This window comes from Monodelphis domestica, chromosome 2 (assembly GCF_027887165.1).
Source record: "Monodelphis domestica isolate mMonDom1 chromosome 2, mMonDom1.pri, whole genome shotgun sequence".
In the NCBI taxonomy this organism is placed as follows: Eukaryota; Metazoa; Chordata; class Mammalia; order Didelphimorphia; family Didelphidae; genus Monodelphis; species Monodelphis domestica.
The window spans coordinates 140,538,000-140,556,848 of record NC_077228.1 but is presented as its reverse complement, the minus strand read 5'-3'; the positions used below and the strand labels follow the sequence as shown (position 1 = coordinate 140,556,848).

At 37.7% G+C, this 18,849-nt stretch overlaps 1 protein-coding gene across 1 annotated transcript in view; it reads right to left on the bottom strand.

Moving 5' to 3' along the window:
* The window catches only part of SMYD3 (SET and MYND domain containing 3), a 1,068,189-nt gene that overhangs the window by 280,176 nt on the left and 769,164 nt on the right, over positions 1 to 18,849 (bottom strand). Inside the window, exons 6-7 of the mRNA XM_056816053.1 lie at positions 13,127 to 13,194; positions 9,390 to 9,492 (exon numbers count right to left, since the gene is read on the bottom strand). Coding sequence (XP_056672031.1) covers positions 9,390 to 9,492; positions 13,127 to 13,194 — 171 coding nt within the window. The remainder of the gene's footprint in view (positions 1 to 9,389; positions 9,493 to 13,126; positions 13,195 to 18,849) is intronic.

The window sequence follows — 18,849 nt, the reverse complement described above, 5'->3', positions numbered from 1 at the left end:
AAGGCTCTGGACCCTAGGTGTATTTCCCAGTTACCAATCCAATTCTATTCTCACAGAGAAGTAATCTAGCCAACAGCCCCTATGAGGTGACCAGAGTTAATCCACCAAAGCCATCTTTACTTGTATTAGTAAAGTAATTCATAAATACAACCTTGGTAATAGAAACAAACAAACAAACAAAATCCTTCAACACTCTTACAAAGAAGTCAGCTGGGAGCAGGAGATGAAGTTCTTTCTTTCAACCACAGAACACTAACTGGACTGGGAAAGATCTTGGACAGTTTCCCCATAACGACCTATACTTGCCAACCAATAGGCTGCCATTTTGAACATGTGACTATTCTCAGTGGAATCTCATCAGGGACAACACTTGAATTCCAAAGGCAAAGATTTTCCCATTTTGAACTGGGTGGGAATTTAGGTATTCCAGTGGCTAATGAACAGTTGCTACAATGGGAACTAGCTTAGTTGAACTGGCTCCCAAAGCTACCAGGATGGACGGACCACTTCTCAATAGCTCAGGCTTGTGGTTTCTCTCAGCAACTAAAGTGAGGGAAATAAGCTGTTTGGCTGAATGCTATAAAGTCATATTTAATTTTAATGCTGAAAAACACAACCAAGTTTATGTTAATCATTTAATCAGCAACACATAAAAACCTTTATTAAAGACTCATTCGCCTGCTGACTTTAATTCGGAATCTGTTCATTAAGGGCAAGGCTCATTTAGCTGGTACATATTCATGGAGCACAGCCATCGATCAGCTGTGGCTTTAATAGCATAAAATAAAATAAAATATTATTAACACACAAATGCAGCTGACCACTTTGCCAATTTACTACAACTCCTATGGAGAACGGAGTAAATAATTTCCAGCAGAGGAGTATTATTATTATCTTAGAAGTCTTATTGAGTATATAAGGGAGCTAGATTTTTTAAAAATCCATATTGGCTTGTTTTTATGGCTTAAAACCACTGGCTCACAAATTTAGATGTGGAAGAACCCTCCGAGGTGATCTAGTCCAGGGGTGTCAAACCTGAGGCTCATGGCCAGCAAAACTTCCTGGTGTGGCCAGAAGCAGATTAAAATGTAATCAGAAAATATTTATCAAAATAAAAATTTTAAATACATAGAAAATATTTAACAAAATAAAATTTTAAAATACAACACAATACAATACAAAAAACAACTTAGTGGTTTTCTAGATCAATATGCAGCCCTTAGACATCATTTCTATTTGAATTTTGATGCTACTGATTTAGTCCAAAACAATCATTTTATATATAAGAAAACTAAGGCCTAGGGAGAGTTAGTCCTTTGTCCAAAGTCAGAGAGGTAGTTAAATGACAGAACCAAGACCCGAACTGAGGGTTTCTCACTCCAAATTGAGGGCTCTTTTTTCTCTGTGGTTGCTGTTAGTTGTCTCAGTTGTGTCAGACTCTTTGTACCCCATTTGGGGTTTTCTTGGCATAGATACTGAGTGCTTTGCATTTCCTTATCCAGCTTATTTTACAGATGAGGAAACTGAGGCAAATAGGGTGAAGTGACTTGCCCAGGGTCACACAGTTACAGCAAGTCTAGATTTGAACATATGAAGATGACTTTCCTTGATTTCAGGCCCCATTGTGCTACCTAGCTGCCCTCTCTCCCAAAGCACACTGCTAAATCTTGACTGTTTGGATATCCCAGTGCTAAGAGATTTTGCTTCACATGAAACCAGTTTTCCATGATCTACAATAGGGTAGATAGTGAGATCCAATTAACATTAAACCTAGTCTACATCCCTGGACTGACAATTCAAATTTCTTTCAAGACATACTGACTTTCAATGGAAAACTGATTTTTAAATGATTTCTTTAATTAACTTTTCTTAAGACTGTAAAACTGTAACTGGAAGGCCTGAGAACTGCCTAGTCTAAACTGATCTTTTTAAAGATGAAGAAACAAAGACTGAGAAAGCTAAGTAATGTGCTCACAGTCAGTGGAGATAGAATTTGAACCCAGGTTCTTTAACTCCAAATCTCTTCCCTTTTTTGACTTTTAAAGGTCAAGTCACCTTTGGAGGAATCTGAACCAGCTCTGCTGAGCAGAAGGAAAAAGCTAGGCTCTCCTCATTAAAAAGAAAAAAACAATAATAAAAAAAAACAACCAAAGATTTAAGTCTTAAACCTTGTAATTGAGAAATCATTACATTGAGTGCTTGCATGTAGGGCTCACATTTCCACTGTTTGAATGAGGTCTATAGCCTGTGGCCAAGTGTTATTTCTAACAGCAAGAGTCTTTGCTAGGCATTAATTCCTATGAGTACACTTGGATTGACTAGATTGATATATAGAGGGAACCCCTTCCTCCCAGGGTCCTGAACTTCCTTCTCATCTGACCCATCCAGGCAGTGTGGTTGGACCGCCCCAAACAGAGGTCACAAGTTAAGACCCCTACGAACATGACCAGGAACTAAGGGTTATGAGTCCGGGTCAGAGAGATTTTGATTGGTTCTTGAGATGTGATTGACCAGCTTGTAGAGACAGGAAGTGACGTGGAGGAAAGGGCGGCAAAAGATGAGACCATAGAGGAGATTGATTTCTTGGCATGAGTTTTCTGGGATTGATTCGTCTACTCCATTCAGTGTTGCTGAATGGCTCAGCAGGTGAGCCCCCAGAATGAGCAGGTGGCTCAGGCAGAAGACACCCTCATGGGCTGGCAAGATTCTTGCTCTGAAGAGACTACCAGACTTCCACGTGGAGGTCAGAACCTTGTCAGGGAGTGAGCTGAAATTCTATGGATCACACTTTAGGGTGGTAGGCTAGGAAATAATTTTCTACTTCCTTCCTTATTTCTTTCTTATACTATATTTATATTAAATTAAATTGTTAAAAGCTACTGTCCTCATGACTTAAGAGCTAATTTATAAATGTGATCACGCCAATTTTTTTTTACTAATAGTCTTTAACAAAATCAATTTCTAAATATTATATGTAGCATTTTAATTATTGCATATTACATTTATTTTCATTATTACACTAGATTCTCCAGTCCAAATTTTATAACATAGCCTGATCATAAAAGGCATTTCATTGTTGAACATGTCCTAGCAACTATTATTTTCTCAGTGAGCACACTGATTTTTAAGTGAGAGAGAGAAGAGGGAGAATGAGAGAGGAAGGAAGGAAGGAAGGAAGGAAGGAAGGAAGGAAGGAAGGAAGGAAGGAAGGAAGGAAGGAAGGAAGGAAGGAAGGAAGGGAGGGAGGGAGGGAGGGAGGGAGGGAGGGAGGGAGGGAGGGAAGGAAGGAGGAGCTCTGTAGGGACTCAGGTAGAAATGAAGGAGAAATGTCAAAATTAAAACAACAAAGCTTAGAGAATTCATTATTTAAGATTAAGAACTTCAAAAAGCAGAGGCTAGTGTTGTAGTATTTGGAAGAGAAATGCGTTTCTAGAGCCAGTATGAAAGATGTTTTAATGAAAAGAGAGTTACAAAGGCTAGGAAACTTCCACAGTTCACCCCCATTATCATTTCTTTCTTCCTGTTATTAGATGTAATTATGCTCTCCAATCTGGGACATATTAGGAGCTCTGCTTTACCCTCTGGTTTCTCTAGGTCTGACATTTGAAGCTCTTCATTTCTACCTTCAAAATGGTCTGGCTTTCTCTCTGGACTTTTCCCAGGGTCCTATTATTCACAGGTGAGGGTGTTGGATTGTGCTAGCCTGAAAAACCTCAACTTTGAAAAATACCACTTCCTCATGCCTGATCTACCACCTTCCATCTCTCATGCAGCCTTGTTAATTGGTATCTTTTCCTCTCTTATTAGAGATAGGAAATTAATCAGATACAGATGAGTAACATCTCTGAGTAAGATTTCTCTCTCTTCTCTCTCTCTCTCTTTCTCTCTCTGTCTCTCTCTGTCTGTCTCTCTCTCTCTGTCTGTCTCTCTCTCTGTGTCTCTGTGTCTCTCTCTTTCTCACCCATAAAAATTTGGAGCCTCTTTTTGCATTTTTATCCCACTCTTTGTGGGGCAGTCAAGTGGCACAGTGGATAGGGTTCCCTACTTGGAGTCCAGAAAACTTCTCTTCCTAAGTTCAAATCCAGCCTCAGACATCTAATAGCTGTGTCATTCTGGGTAAATCACTTCACCCTGTTTGCCTTAGTTTCTTCATCTATAAAATGAGATAGAAGAGAGAATGGCAAATGTCTCACTATCTTTTCTAAGAAAACCCCAAATTAGAGCCAGACACGACTGAGAAACAAATGAACAACAAAATTATTCTTTGAATCACCCTTTATCTGCTGCATAAGACAACCAAGATGTCCCATACTTAAGAGCTAAAGGAGGGAAATAACCTGGGTTCTGAGGCAAATGGGTACCTCTCACCCAGACCCTGCATCTCTAAATCCCCTAGAGATATCTTATCCTATCCTTATCTTTGGTTCATAGGCTGATAGCTGGAAGAGATTTCAGGGGACATCTAATTCAATGCCCTCATTTTAGAGATGAAGGAATTGAAACCCTGCGAGAATATGTGATTTATAATAAGTATTAGAGGTGTGATTTGAACCCACATCACTACTATTAATACAGGGATTCAACTCTATGTTTGCTTCCTCTTCCTCTTTCTGCCCATCATATGCCTATAATAATAATTTTTAAAAGTCTATTTCTTTTCACCTTATTCAATAGTTTGCTTCTTATGAGGAACTTTCTGAGGCCCAAGAAAGCCTCTGAAATGTACTGGGACAGTGATGAGAATTCTGACATCCCATTCTGTACCCCTTGTGTCCTTAGAAAGCCGAATCTAATCTAAAGCATCACCTTTGAATAGCAGAATTGGAGAGCTTGAAAGAAACCACAGAGGCCATCCATTCCAGCCCCTCCTGAGCACAGGGATATTAATATGCCTCTGCTTAGATGCTTCCAATGAATAGCTCTCATTATTTGAGCCAATATTAAGTGTTATTCCACCCTCTTGGGGTGCTGGTAAGGAGCGAAGGGGCCAACACAGAGGTTAATATCAAGTTGAAAGCAGAATTCCCAGCGATAATCTATAAAGCAAGAGTAATTAGTTGACTATTACTTATTTTTCTATTTTTTACTTTTGTCCAAAGAGGCAGCAGGCACAAATAGAGGTTGAAGGAGCCAATCCCTCTTAATTCGAATGCCTCCTCTCTGTTAATTATGGCCTATTTATCTTGTATAAAATTTGTTTGTTACAATTTGTTTGCATATGTTTTCCCAATTAAATTGTGAGCTCCTTAAGGGTAGAACTTGTCTTTTGTCTTTCTTTGTATGCACAGTGCCTGGCATGTTTTTGTGTTGTTCAGTCATTTTTTTAGTTCTGTTGGACTTTTTGTGACCCCATTTGGGGTTATTGGAAGCAAATTTCTCTCTCCATTATGTCACTTTTTTTAAACATCATCTCTCTGTGACCTGGAGGTCAAAGACCACTGAGTAAATTCAGGTATAGATGAGCCTTGCAAGAGGAAGTTAAAGAACCCAGGAACCATCTAGACAGGAAACTGATTCTACAGGCACTGCTCCCTGGGCAGCCCAGGCAAATTAGGAAACTATAGTTGGTTCCTGAGATGTGATGAGAGCTAGTGGGTGGAGAAAAGAGTGTATAAATGGAGACCAGGTGGTCTTTGGGGTCTTCTGGCTGGATCCTGGTGTGAAAGGGAATTTTTTTATTCCCTTTGTCTATTTTAAGATAATCAATCAAGAACTTAAAGTACCCCTACTTAACACTTAATAAATTGCTAACAAAGCAAGTTCTTTCTCTAAAAGGCCACAAACATTGCCCTGCCCTGGGCATTGCTAGGCAAACTGAAAGGCTGTGATGAGTTCCTGAGATGTGATAGAGCAGCCCACAGTGAAAGGAAGGAGAAACCAGAGGGACAAGAAGTAATGTGGAGAGAACTGCTTATAAAAAAAAAAAAACAGCCTAGAGCATTCTGATTCATTATGCTGCCTTGGTGGCTCCTGCTGAGGGAGAACTTCTACATTGGTGTCTCTGCATTGGAAGGTCTTCTGCATTGGAGGAATTTTTCTGTCTTGGACTTCTGCATTGGAAATTGATTCTGTGATAGCAAGAATCTTGCTGAAGAGACTACCAAAACTGCTGGTTGGAGAGCAGGAACTGGGGGAGCCTTTGTTGGAGTTGAGCTGGATTTCTTCAGATTGGCAATTATAGGGTATTTTAGGTAGGCAATATTTTCTAACTCTTTCCTACATTTCCCACTTTAATATCTCTACCTTGCTATATATAAAGCTATTTAACAGCCTACTGACTCATAGTTTAACATTAATTTTTATAATTGGCGACCACAACAATTCTTTTTTAATTATTATTATTCTTTTTGTCAAGCCAAATTTTTAATTATTACAGTGGAGAGCAGAAGGAACCCTTGTTGGAGTTTAGCCACAGGCCCATCATGGTGGCCAATAGACTAGAAAGCTAAGTATCTCTCTTCCTCTCTCCTATCTTTCCCTCTCTTTACTACTACTACTACTACTTTGAATAAATAAAGTTATTAAGCTACTATCAGTGTCATAATTTTAAATATTACAGGGTTATCTTGGTAAAGATAATGGAGTCATTTGCCATTTCCTTCTCCAGTTCATTTTACAGATGAGGAAACTGAGGCAAACAAGATTAAGAGACTTTCCCAGAGTTATACAGCTAGTAAGTGTCTGAAGTCAGATTTGGACATATGGCTTCCTAACTCCAGGGTCAGTACTCTGTCTGCTACATCACCTTAGCTGCTTGGCATATAGTTAACATTAACACATATTTAATGGGAAGGGCAGGTCAGTGGCTTAGTGGATAGAAAGCCAGGCCTAGATATGGGAGGTCCTGAGTTCAAAGTTGACCTTAGTCACTTCCTAGCTGTGTGAACCTAGCCAAGTCACTTAACCCCAATGATCTAGTCCTTACCATTCTGATATATAGTACTGATTCTCAGGCAGAAGGGTAGGGTTAGTCCAACCCTTTATTTTGCAGATGAGGAAAAATCAAGGTGACACAGGTAGTAAGAAACATAAGTGGGTTTGGAACCCAGTGGCTCTGAATCAAATAATTCAAATGAAGAAGACCTCAGTTAAGATCCCTCTCTGACACAGCCATGATTGTGGAAAGTCTGGGCCAGAAACTTAAAGATCTTTTCCCTTAACAACTCCCTAAAATTTCTAAGCTGCAGAACAGTTTCAGGGGGTGGGAATGTCTTCACCCAAAGTTTATTGTACTAAAGAAATCCCTTCCTTAAACCCTCCAAATTTAAATCAACATTGCAACAATAAAAAAAAAAGAAAGAAAGAAACGTGTCCCTTTCCCCACAGTGCTTAATGGCGCTTTTCTGTAGTTTTTCATCATATTTTAAAATTCAGGGACATATTTTCTGTGGGGAACTCTGTCTGGAAAATGTCCCACAAGGATATAATAGGTTCTTTTAAGATGAATGAAAAGCAAATGGGAAGAGGAATCCAGGACCAGGCACGGTTAGAGGAGGGAAGGGAGGGGAGTCATTTGAGTATAAGGAAGTAAGAAACCTTGCTTTTTATTTGTGCTTGAATGCTTCAGTTATTTCCATTCGTTATCCTTGTTCCTTCATCAGTATGGGGCAGAAGGGAGTGGTTGACTTGGTTTAATCTGGTTCTGATTTTGCTTAAGGGGAAAAGAAAAAAGAAATCCAACCTTTGACTGAAGCCCTCCTGTGCCTGAGAATGGCAGAAGGGGCTTCGCCTATGAAGTGCTCTCAAATCATACACAATAAAATCATCTGGAGTCTTCTTTGGGGAGATCATAGTCACGACTCAATTAAGTACACTTGTTCTAAACACAAATAACTCAGCATAGGTCTTTGTAAAGAAAAAAAAAGGAAAAAAAAACCCTTCCTTTGCTATAAAGGAAAGTAGCTTGGGGTCAGAAATACTGTAGCCAAATCCCTTGCTTACACAAAATATGGTATCTGAGGGTTTGAGTTTTATTGCCTGTGTGCTGTATAAATAAACAAAAGCTTATGGCATTTGGTTTTCATGCAATAAATAACCCACTTAAATAAACTGAAAGGAGGGATAATACCAGGTTCTAGGAAAGCCCCCATCCCTGCCACCACTCCCCAAAGAAGCAAAATGGGGCCTGAATCAAGCCCAGGAAACAGTTCCTGGGCACTAGCTCCCCCTCTGCCAGGGGCAGGGCACTCCTTGGTAACCAAAGGAACAAAGGCAGTTCTCTTCATTTGAGAACAGAAAATTAGGGGGAAGAATGGTCTTCTGGTCAAAATAATACATTTTTCTCCTTCCCTGACTTCCTCCTCCTCTCTCCCCAGACATTGCACCTTTACCTAAGATTCAGCATCCAGAATTCTTCCAACAGGATAGGAATAAACAGAGCAAGGAGATATCTTTGCCTTTTTAAACCCTTTAGTAGTAGTTAAAAATTGGATCTGTGATTTGAGGAGGGGATTCTGGAGATCCCCTTGGAATGCTTCAATATTTTTACTGCAGAAAGGTTTGCTGCCCTCAATGCTGGGCTGACTATTCAAACTTATTGTTTAATTGTTTTTCAGTTGTATCTGACTGTCACTCCTTTGGGGTTTTCTTGGCAAAGCTACTGGATTGTTTTGCCATTTCCTTCTTCAGCTCATTTTATAGATGAGGAAATGAAGGCAAAAAAGGGTGAAGTGACTTGCCCAGGGTCACATAGGTTTTTGATTTGAACTCAGGTCTCCCTGACTCCAGACCACTTCTAGATACCTAGTTGCCTTCAAACTTATTATTATTGTGAAATTTGGTACTAGGGTTCATTCATTCATTTGATAAGCATTTATTAAGCACCTACTGTGAGCCAAGCACTCTAGATATAAAGACAAAACAGTTTATTCCTTAAAGGAGTTTATATTCTACTGAGGGTAAATGATACCCATACAGTAAAAGTAAATACAAAACACACAAAAAGTGAGTACAAAGGGATGGGTGATTTACAAAACTGCTTTTCTCATATATGTACACCAAGTTTTGCATCAGGGCAAAGAGCAAAGATCTAGATAGAATTTGAATGCAGAAAAAGAATTGAGAATAAGAGATTTTTAGATTGTGTTTTAGAATTGATAATGGGAGAAAAGTGCGAATGGATCAGTCCATTAAAGGGCATTTTATTAAGTGCTTACCTTGTTCTAGGCATTATGCTAGATACAAAACCAAACTGACAATTCTTCATTATTAGCTCCCTATTCTATTCTAATATTAGCACTATATTCTATTGTTTCAATGATTCCATTCAGCATCTTTTCCTTAATCTTGAGCAGTGGCACATCCTTTAAGAGATTAGTGGGTTGAAGCAAAGAAAAAGGTATCTTGGATGAAAATAAGCAGGAATGGCAGAATCTGAGTTTATTTGTTACCTCTTCTCCCTGCTGGATGTCTCGGACTGCACGAAGGAAGAGGCTGGGTCCCTCGAACACAATCACACAGTTTGGATCACAGCTATGGTTCAGCAAAGACATGCTAGATGGGGAGGAAAAATAGTTTTAAAAAGTACTCTCAAAGAATGTTGGGGCAAATATGACCTTAGAGATGATCTTGTCTGAGGCTCTAATTTTATAAATAATGAAACAGTCTGTTTAATGTGGTACTGAGAGACATGAGGGCAGCTAGTTGGCACAGTGGACACAGCTGCCAAGTCTAGATCCTATTGGCCTCAGTTTCCTCTTCTGTAAAATGAGCTGGAAAAGGAAAAGGCAAATCTCTCCAGTATCTTTGCCAAGAAAACCTCTAATGAGGTTATGGAGAGTCAGACATGACAACAACAAAAAGTGGGAGATGCAGGACTAAAATTGAGGTTTCCTAAGTTCTAGCCCTACACATGGTACTAGACCAAAGGACACGTCTTTTTGGAAAAGGCTGGAGGATCATTATCAGACCCAAAACATCATTTGACAAACATAGAAACTGTGCCTCAAGGAGATGTGACTGAGACAAATTTAAATAGATATACATTATATGTATTATTTCCATGGAAATTGGGAAATAAAACCAAAACACACTCAAATACGAGAAAGAGCCTCAGTGAATTTAAACCCATCCAAAAGGATGAACTGACAAGAAATGGAGAGTGGAAATCTTCAAGTGAAAGCCTAGATAACCATTTGTTAGGAATGCTGTGTGGGAGAACATTTCTGGTCAGGCACCAAGTGAACTAGATGACCTCTGAGGCCTCTTCCCTCTCTAAGATTCTGTTTGGGTCAGGTAGGAAATAAATGAGAGAGGCAACTGTCTAGACATTTCTCTTTGGTCATCAAATTAGAATAGAAACTGGAGTTGAAATTATTATGTTGGACAAAAAAACCTTTAAATTGGGGCTGGGGAAAGGATAGCTATAATAATTAGCTGCTTAGGAGTTTTAATTATGGGCTTAAGAGACAGGCAACCAATCTACTTTCTGTGCAATAAAATATTCTAAATGAAAGAAGCTAATTAGGCTTGTTTATGAATAAAAAAATTTCTGTCCTCTCTTAGAACAAGAATAGCTACTTACTAATGACTAGTAAAGCATTGTCTTCAGGTGTATCTAATGGGCTGTCCTTTTCTCATGGACAGTAGGTTCCCTCTTACTTCCCAGCAGGAGTTGGATGAGCATTCTTCTTTTTTTTCCTTTTTTTTAATTAATAAAATACTTAGGTTATTTTAATTTTTTCAAACTATCTATATATGAACTGAATAGTGATAAAAACTCATTTAAGATACATGAAAAAGTATTCTGAATTGAATAAGAAATTGAGTTAGAAGGGAGTTCAGATGCAAATGGATGAGCATTTTTTAATTTGTGAAAGAAGGGATTATTATTCACATATCAGATGGACAAAATGGTCTCTGAGGTCCTTTTCAATTCTTCTTTCTTTGGAAAATTGAATAGAATACAAATAAAGATAAGTAGCAGCAAGATCTACTAAAATGAACATTGTGAACTGGGAGCCAGGAAACCTAGATTTTGGGCTGAATTCTGCCATTCATGGTGCCCATATGAGCAACTTCTTCCTTATCTATGGGCCTTGGTTATTCGTTTACAAAATGGTGCTTATTAAAACCTGCAGATCTACTTATAAAGACAAGGCTGTGGACCCTTTAAATGGCACAATTATGAATTCATTAAGTACTAAGTGCCAAAAAAAAAATGAAACCATTGCTAACTTCAAGAAACTTACATTCTGGAAAAATATTTTTAAAATAAAAAAATTTTAAATTTTAGAAAAGAAAGGAACTTACATTCTACATAGCTAGAGTTTATATAGCACTTAACATTTTGTAAAGCACTTTTCATGTTATCTCATTTGGTCTTCATAATCACTTCATAAGATACAGTGAGGAAACTGAGTCAGAAAGAGACTAAATGATTGGTCTAAAATTGCACATCTAAGTGGGTCAGGGGAGAGAGCAGGCCACGAAAATCCCAAATGGGGTCACAAAGTGCTGGACATGATAGAAATGACCCATGTCTGAGGCTGCATTTGAACTTCTTCCTGATTCCAGGTTCAGTGCTCTATCTATTGTGCCCCTAGCTTCCTACACACAGGCAAAACACACACAAATAATTATAAATAGCATATATACAAAATAAATACAGATGCACATAGTAATTATCTTCTTTTTGTTTGGAGGGGGAGCTCCTAGCAGCTGCCAGAAGGGAATTAAAAAGCTTCATAGAGACAATGGGGCATGAGCTAACATTGAAAGGAAATCAAGGATTCTAAACAATAGAGATAAAGAAGACTAACATTTGAGTTATGGTTATTTATAATGCAAAAGAGGTTGGTTCAACTGCCATCATCCCTTGCTATTGCTGTTCAGTCTTTTCAGTTGTGTCTGACTCTTCACCTGGAGTTTTCTTGACAAAGATTACTGGAGTGGTTTGATGTTTCCTTCTCCAGCTCATTTTACAGATGAGGAAACTGAGTTAGAATTAAGTGACTTGCCCAGGATCATATAGCTAGTCAGTGTCTGAGACTTGATTTGAACCCACAAATATATGTCTTCTTAACCTCCAGACCTGGCACTCTATTGTGTCACCTAGCTGCCCCAATGTCTTTTAGAGCTCAAAATTTTGTGGATTCTATAGTAGATTGTGGGTGACATGAGTTAAACAATAATTAGGCAGCTAAAGGCACACACATTCTTCTAGTATAGAAGCTTTTAACTTGGGATCTATGAATTTCTTTTTTAAAAAATCATCATGATTGCATTTTAATATAATTGGCTTCCTTTTTTTATCCCCGTGTGCTTTATTTTTATGTATTTAAAAACATTACTAAATTCTGAGAAAGAATTCACCATATGGTGAAGTGCTCAGCCCAGTGCCTAGTGCTGCACTTCACCAAAAGAATCCATGCCACCAAAAAGTATGAAAAAAGAAGCCCAGCTTTAGCAGAAAAGAGGGAAACTCTTTTTCAATAGAGGTATTGCTTTTTAGGGGAAGATCAGGCCATTAGATGGGGTACATGTAGGTAGAGCATGTATCAAAGGTGAACTTACAGATCATTTAAATGTCATTGAGTTATCTGTTTTTAATGAAAAAACTCAGGATATAAAAATACATTGGATTTTTTCCCTTTCCTTTCTCTGTGACATTTTAGTAGGGTAGGGAGGTAAATAAAATGTAAGTTCCTCGAGGAAGTGCTTTATTTTCTTTTTGTCTTTGCTTGGGAATAGTAGGCAATTTGTTACTTCTTGTTGTTGAATAAGAAAGCTACAAGAAAATTTTAATTGTTCTTGTTGTTGTCTACTTCAGTATCATAGTCTTCAGCTTCTCTCTTTATCCTAATGCTAAAAGGTGAAATTCTCTTAGAGAAATCAATGGATTCCCACCTCCATGTGATTATCTTTTTATTATAATTAATTATTAAGTTTCTTATTTGGCTTTTGAACCTATCATAGCAAAAGCCCTCCTAGCTATTTCAATGAGGGAGTGAAGGAAGGAAGGAAGGAAGGAAGGAAGGAAGGAAGGAAGGAAGGAAGGAAGGAAGGAAGGAAGGAAGGAAGGAAGGAAGGGAGGAAGGAAAAGAAAGAATGTGAGAAAGGAAAGAGAAAGAGAAAAAAGGAGAAAGAAAGCAGTCTCTGTCAGTAAATGAAATATTATCCACAGTACCTAGGATACAGGCCAACACCAACTTCCTGCATCTCTCCATTACTGATGGCAAAACCGTTACAAATCACCTGTAAAAACATAGGGGAGAAATCAGGGTTAACAGAGACATTTTAGAAACTTCATATCCAAGAAAAATAACATTTCAAAATAATATGCAGGGGGTGTTTTTAAAAATTAGATCGGTGATATGTCCAAGACCAATGCTGACACTTTTTTATTTTTAAATGATCATATAAGGGAAATGTGTTACTAGAAAACTGTAGGCTATTACATGCAAAATATTATCATTTTGCAAAAAAGACACACACAAGGCATTAAAAAGATATATCTCTATGTTCATGTGTAGAAAAATTGTTACATAGAATCTAAAAAGGATCAATAGCTAGCATTTATATACTACCTACTATGTATCAGTCACTGTGCAAAGTGCTTTATAAATATTATCTCATTTGATCATAACGACACCCTAAGAAGTAGGTGCTTTTATTATCTCCATTTTACAGATTAAGAAATGGAGGCAAACAAGGATCAAGTGATTTGCCTGAGTCACACAGATAATTAAGTGTCTAAGACTAAATTTGAATTCAGTTTTTCCTGACTCCATGCCAAACTCTATCCATTATGCAACCAAGCTGCCACTGGGCTGCAAAAAGCTTAAATGATCTACTGAATAGTATATTCTTATAATCTAGAAGATTATTTCACCCTGATACTCCAGAACTGCTACTGTGAATGTGTAGATCCCACAACTGAAGTTACTAGATGACTCAATGGATAGAGTATGTAGTACTAGGCCTAGAGGAAAACCTGAATTCAAATCCAGTCTCAAATATTTCCTAGCAGTGGGACTCTGGGCAAGTCACTTAACTATTTCCTCAGTTTCTTCAACTGCAAAATAGGGTGATAATAATAGATCTACTTCACAAGATTGCTATAAGGGTCAAATAAGAATACTTTTAAAGTATTTTGCATAGTGACTGGTGCTACTTAAATGCTAGCTATTATTATCATTTTTTTGTAGATTCAATTTTTTCTACACATAAAAATAGAGATCTGCTTTTTTAATGCTCCACACATTTTTAATAAGATGCTAATATTTCTGTACATATGAGCCTGAAGGGATCATACAAGAGGGAATTATGAATCATTCTCCCAGATGTTGGGGAGGGAGTTTGTATGGTTTTTCTTGCTATAACTTTGAAGTAAATATCATTTTGTAAATTTTAATCTGACTGTTAAGAAGTTAAATGAAACTGGGGTGCACACAAGTTCAACAATTTGGGGGACTTGATTGGTGAGAGGTTGAGCCAATGGTAAAGAGATTGGATGTTCCCAAATCCATTTTAAGGTACCAGAGACACCTAAAAAACTGTTGAAATCTAATATACTTAATTTTCAGGTAGGGGGGACCAGGAGAGTCACTGTTACATGTAAGACCTCCTTTGGGATAAAATTGGGCCCTTCACATTTGCAGGAATCTCAGGGGGAGATTTTCCTCTCTCTCTCTCTCTCTCTCTCTCTCTCTCTCTCTCTCTCTCTCTCTCTCTCTCTCTCTCTCTCTGTCTTGTTTGTCTGTCTGTCTCCTAGGAAAAAACAAGTCAGAATATTTGAGATAATTCATTTAATACAAGTGAACACTAATTTTAGTTCTATTCTGCAGATGAGGAAAAAAGGAACAAGAATGAGAAGCCACTTCTAAAGGTCTTCTTTATTAACCAGTCACTATATAAACCTTGAGCAAATGACACCAACATCAAGAAATTTCCATTTATTCTTATTCATCTCTTATGCTGAATTTTGTAAGCTCAGTGTAGCCTATCATGATTTGGCATCTTTTCTCCATAAAATTTGATAAAATGTAATTTAAAAACAGGAAATAAAAAGGTACACATATGTATGTTTAGATCACATCTCATTTAAATATATTAAATAGTGCCTGTTTTCCATTAGCTTTAATATGTCATGTCTACAAACTCTTTGTGTGTATGCAGAGTGGTAGAAATGTGCCATAAAAGATCCTGCATTTTCTTTGGGGGCATTCTGAACATTTAAAATTTCATGTGCATTTTATCACACATTATAATTGTAAAGCAGAATCAGGACTTTAACTTAAATAAAACCACAAACTAAAAGCAAGAATTGAGCTTTAGCTGAACTCTGAATTGATCTGAAGCCAAATAAGCTTTCCTTTTTACTGGACTACTAAAGCCAACCCCCCGCCCCCAAAAAAAAAAATCTTTAAAAGTTTCCATTCAATTAGGAGGCTTTTTTAAAAAATAGTTTGTTTTTATGTAATATGTTACAGTTTGCAAAGTGCTTTACATATATTATTTAATATGCTTCTTACAACTCTATGAGGTAAATGCTTTTATTCTACCCATTTTACATATGAGGAAACTGGTTGAGAGAGGTTAAGTGATTTGATGGCCAGTGTCAGAAAACTAGAAGTATCCAAGATAGGATTTGAGGTTGGGTCTTTTTTATATGGGGTCATGAAGAATTGGACAGGACTGAACAAAAACAATGAAAACAACTCAGAACAATCTCAGGGTGAGACTAAGAGTGCTGGGAAAGGAGGTGACAAGTTGGCAGAAAAGTAGACAGAAAGCATATTTCTTTGGAGGAGGAAATGGATTCAATATGGAGTTGGAGAAGAGTGGGTATGGAGTCCCTGTGGAAGAATAGGAAACTTTTTCTTGTCATTCTCTGCCAGTTGTATCTTCTCATATATCTCTCTTTTGTGTTCATTTAACCCATCTTGTGGGTCCCTAGTTGCCTCCCCTTCTTTTCTACCACTGATTTATCTTGTCTCTCCTCTTATGTCCTATCTCAAAGGATATTGGGGAGCAGTAGACACCTATCTCAAAAATGGAGAGAGGGCTTTATTATTGGGCAAAGATTTTTTTTCACCAAGTTGTTTTCTGTGGTGGAGGATCTGATTATTGTAGTCATGATCATAGTAGAGAGAGGACTAGAAAGATTAAGAATTTAACCATTTTTTTTCTCAGCAGTTGTTGGGGGATGATGGTAGGGGAAGATGGCGAGGGGGGAAAAGAAGTACCAAAGAAGGAGATAGGATTTTGAAGTTCCAGATAAAAGAAAGAAGAAAAATAGATCTGAGAAGGTAAATTGCAGTGGGGTTAAAGGGCTGAGGTATGGAGCAGACAGACAAAGCTAAACTGACTATTTCTGAATGGCTCCATGTTTTAGAGTCTTAGGAGACATGTGCCATTGTCCCATTCCTCATTTGGGATACTTAAAAGGGCTAAATCTAACTGGGCTATTACTTGAGTGGATTCTCCAGTGGCAAGACAAAAAGGTCAAGAATGTAATGGATGACCTCATAGACTTCAATATCTAACCAATTTCCACAGTGCCTATTTTAGCTGCCTTCCTGGAAGTTGGAGCAAACTGCCCTCATCCACCCATTCTGCAGGGAGAGGTCTTCGCATGCTTGGGGTAGATATCCCCCTAACTCAGTGATGCATTTCAGGTCTGTCAGTTACGCTCAACTTGGAAGTACCTCTGGGATGAGGTCTTGTTGAGACCTTTTTAGGGCGGCTCATCCACCTTTGGTGTTTCTCTTTCACCCAAAGCTCACTTGTGGCTCCAAGAAGCAGAAGTTCTCTTGGTGGCCACATTTCAGTATGCATCAATACTCTCAGCACAAAAAGGTAGATTTTTGAAATGTCCGTGTATGTGTAGAAATTATATTAATGATGCAGTTTTTTCTGAATTTCACCAGATGAAGTACATTAATATTTCTGTTTGCTTAGGTACATGCTCAGAAATAATTATAGGGTATAAAGTAAAGGCAGCTGGGTTGCATAATGGATAGAAGACTGGATTTGGAATCAGAAAATACCCACTAGCTGTGTGACCAAGTCATTAATGCTGTCTACCTCAGCTTCCTCATCAGTAAAATGAGCTGCAGAAGGCAATGGCAAAACACTCCAGTATCTTTGCTGGGAAAACCCCAAATGGGGTCATGAAGAATCAGATAGTACTGAAATGATTGAATAATAATAATAAGGAAAGAACATTGGCTTGGCTCTGAGTTCAGATCCTGACTTTGGTCATTTACTTCTTGTGACACTTTAGGCAAGGCACTTAACTTCCTTAGGCCTCAGTTTCCCCATTTCTAAAGTAAGGAGACCCTAAGTCTATGTTCCTAAGGTATTGTTTATTCATAGAAATATTTGGCAGGTAGCAAATAATAGAAAAGGGATGTTCTGAAACAGTCTTTTAAAATAAACAGTTAATAGCTAGTTAATTTAGGTGGGGGAGTTGCATGTTACTTTGCTTATTTTCTTAGAAATTGAGTGGGGATAAAAGAGAGAAACATTGAACACGCACATAGCATATAATTTAATGAATGACAAGTCTGCCAACCACAACAGGGAATTCTAATGCAAATTAAGAAAGGCCTATTAAAAAGATCATCCCAAAGAATCAAAGCAATTACATGAAAAGAAAAAAGGTTTTCCATGTTCAAAAATTAATATTTGTATTAATTTAGAAATGTTTTCATTTAATTGGCCACAATATGAAACTGAAGCATATTTTATCTTTATCCCTCACTTTAATGAATGCAATTTTATGTTCTCTCAATTTTTCCTTAGGAAATTTTTTTAAATCTAAGGTTTTCGATCTTGCAAAGAGACAGTCTATGAGTGAGGGAATTTCCCTCAAATAAAAAGCACCCGAGGAGCTGGTTATAATGGGTAACCAACAAATCTCTTTACCTTCTAAAAGTACTGAAAAAAATTACAAAAATCAAAAAGTTCTTTGAACAGTCAGCATAGTGTTTGATAGGGTAAGTTCTAGACCAAAAGAGAATGATAATTGAGAATAACAATTCATTAAGAATATGAATTAATGATAGTAATAGCTATCATTTATGTTTATTATTGTTCAGTCCTGTCTGACTCTTGGGGACACTATTTGGTGTTTTTTTAGTAAAGGCCCTGGGGTGGTTTGCCATTTCCTCCTCCAGCTCATTTTATGGATGAGGAAACTAAGGAACATTGGGCTAAATGACTTGTCCAGGGTCACACATCTGGGACGTCTCTAAGGCAAGATTTGAACTTGGGAAAATGAGTTTTCCTGGCTCCAAGCCTTTGCTCCATCCACTGAACCACCTACCTACCCATAAGTTGAGTAGCTTTAAAAAAAAAAAAAGTTGTATAGACATTAAAACACACACACACACACACACACACACACACACACACACACACACACACACACAGGTTTGACAATAGAACAAAACAGACAAATCAAGAATGAAAAAGTAATTAAATATTTGGGGGGACAGTTGGTATTCCCTCATAGCTATGAATTTGTATGGCTAGAACAAAGGAGCCTGGAGGAATCCCTGTAATTAGAGTAATCTGGCACTGGGGGAGAAGTGTTGCTTTGCCTGTGGTCTCATGGTTCAAACAGCAAGGCTCGCTGTAGGCATGGTTACCTAAGAAAACAGAGGAGCACATGTTTCCTCTTATTTATGCTTTTTTTTCTACCAAAAAAAAGCTCTTTATTTGAACCCCCAAAACATCACAGTTGTCATCTTCTAATGAGAATATGCAAAATTGATACACAATTTGGGTTAAAATTATATATTCAAAATTTACACATGATTTGGTAATCAACTTATAAACATTTATTAGACACCTAGGAGAGGATACAAAGACAAAAACAACATTCTCTGGCTTCAAGAAGAT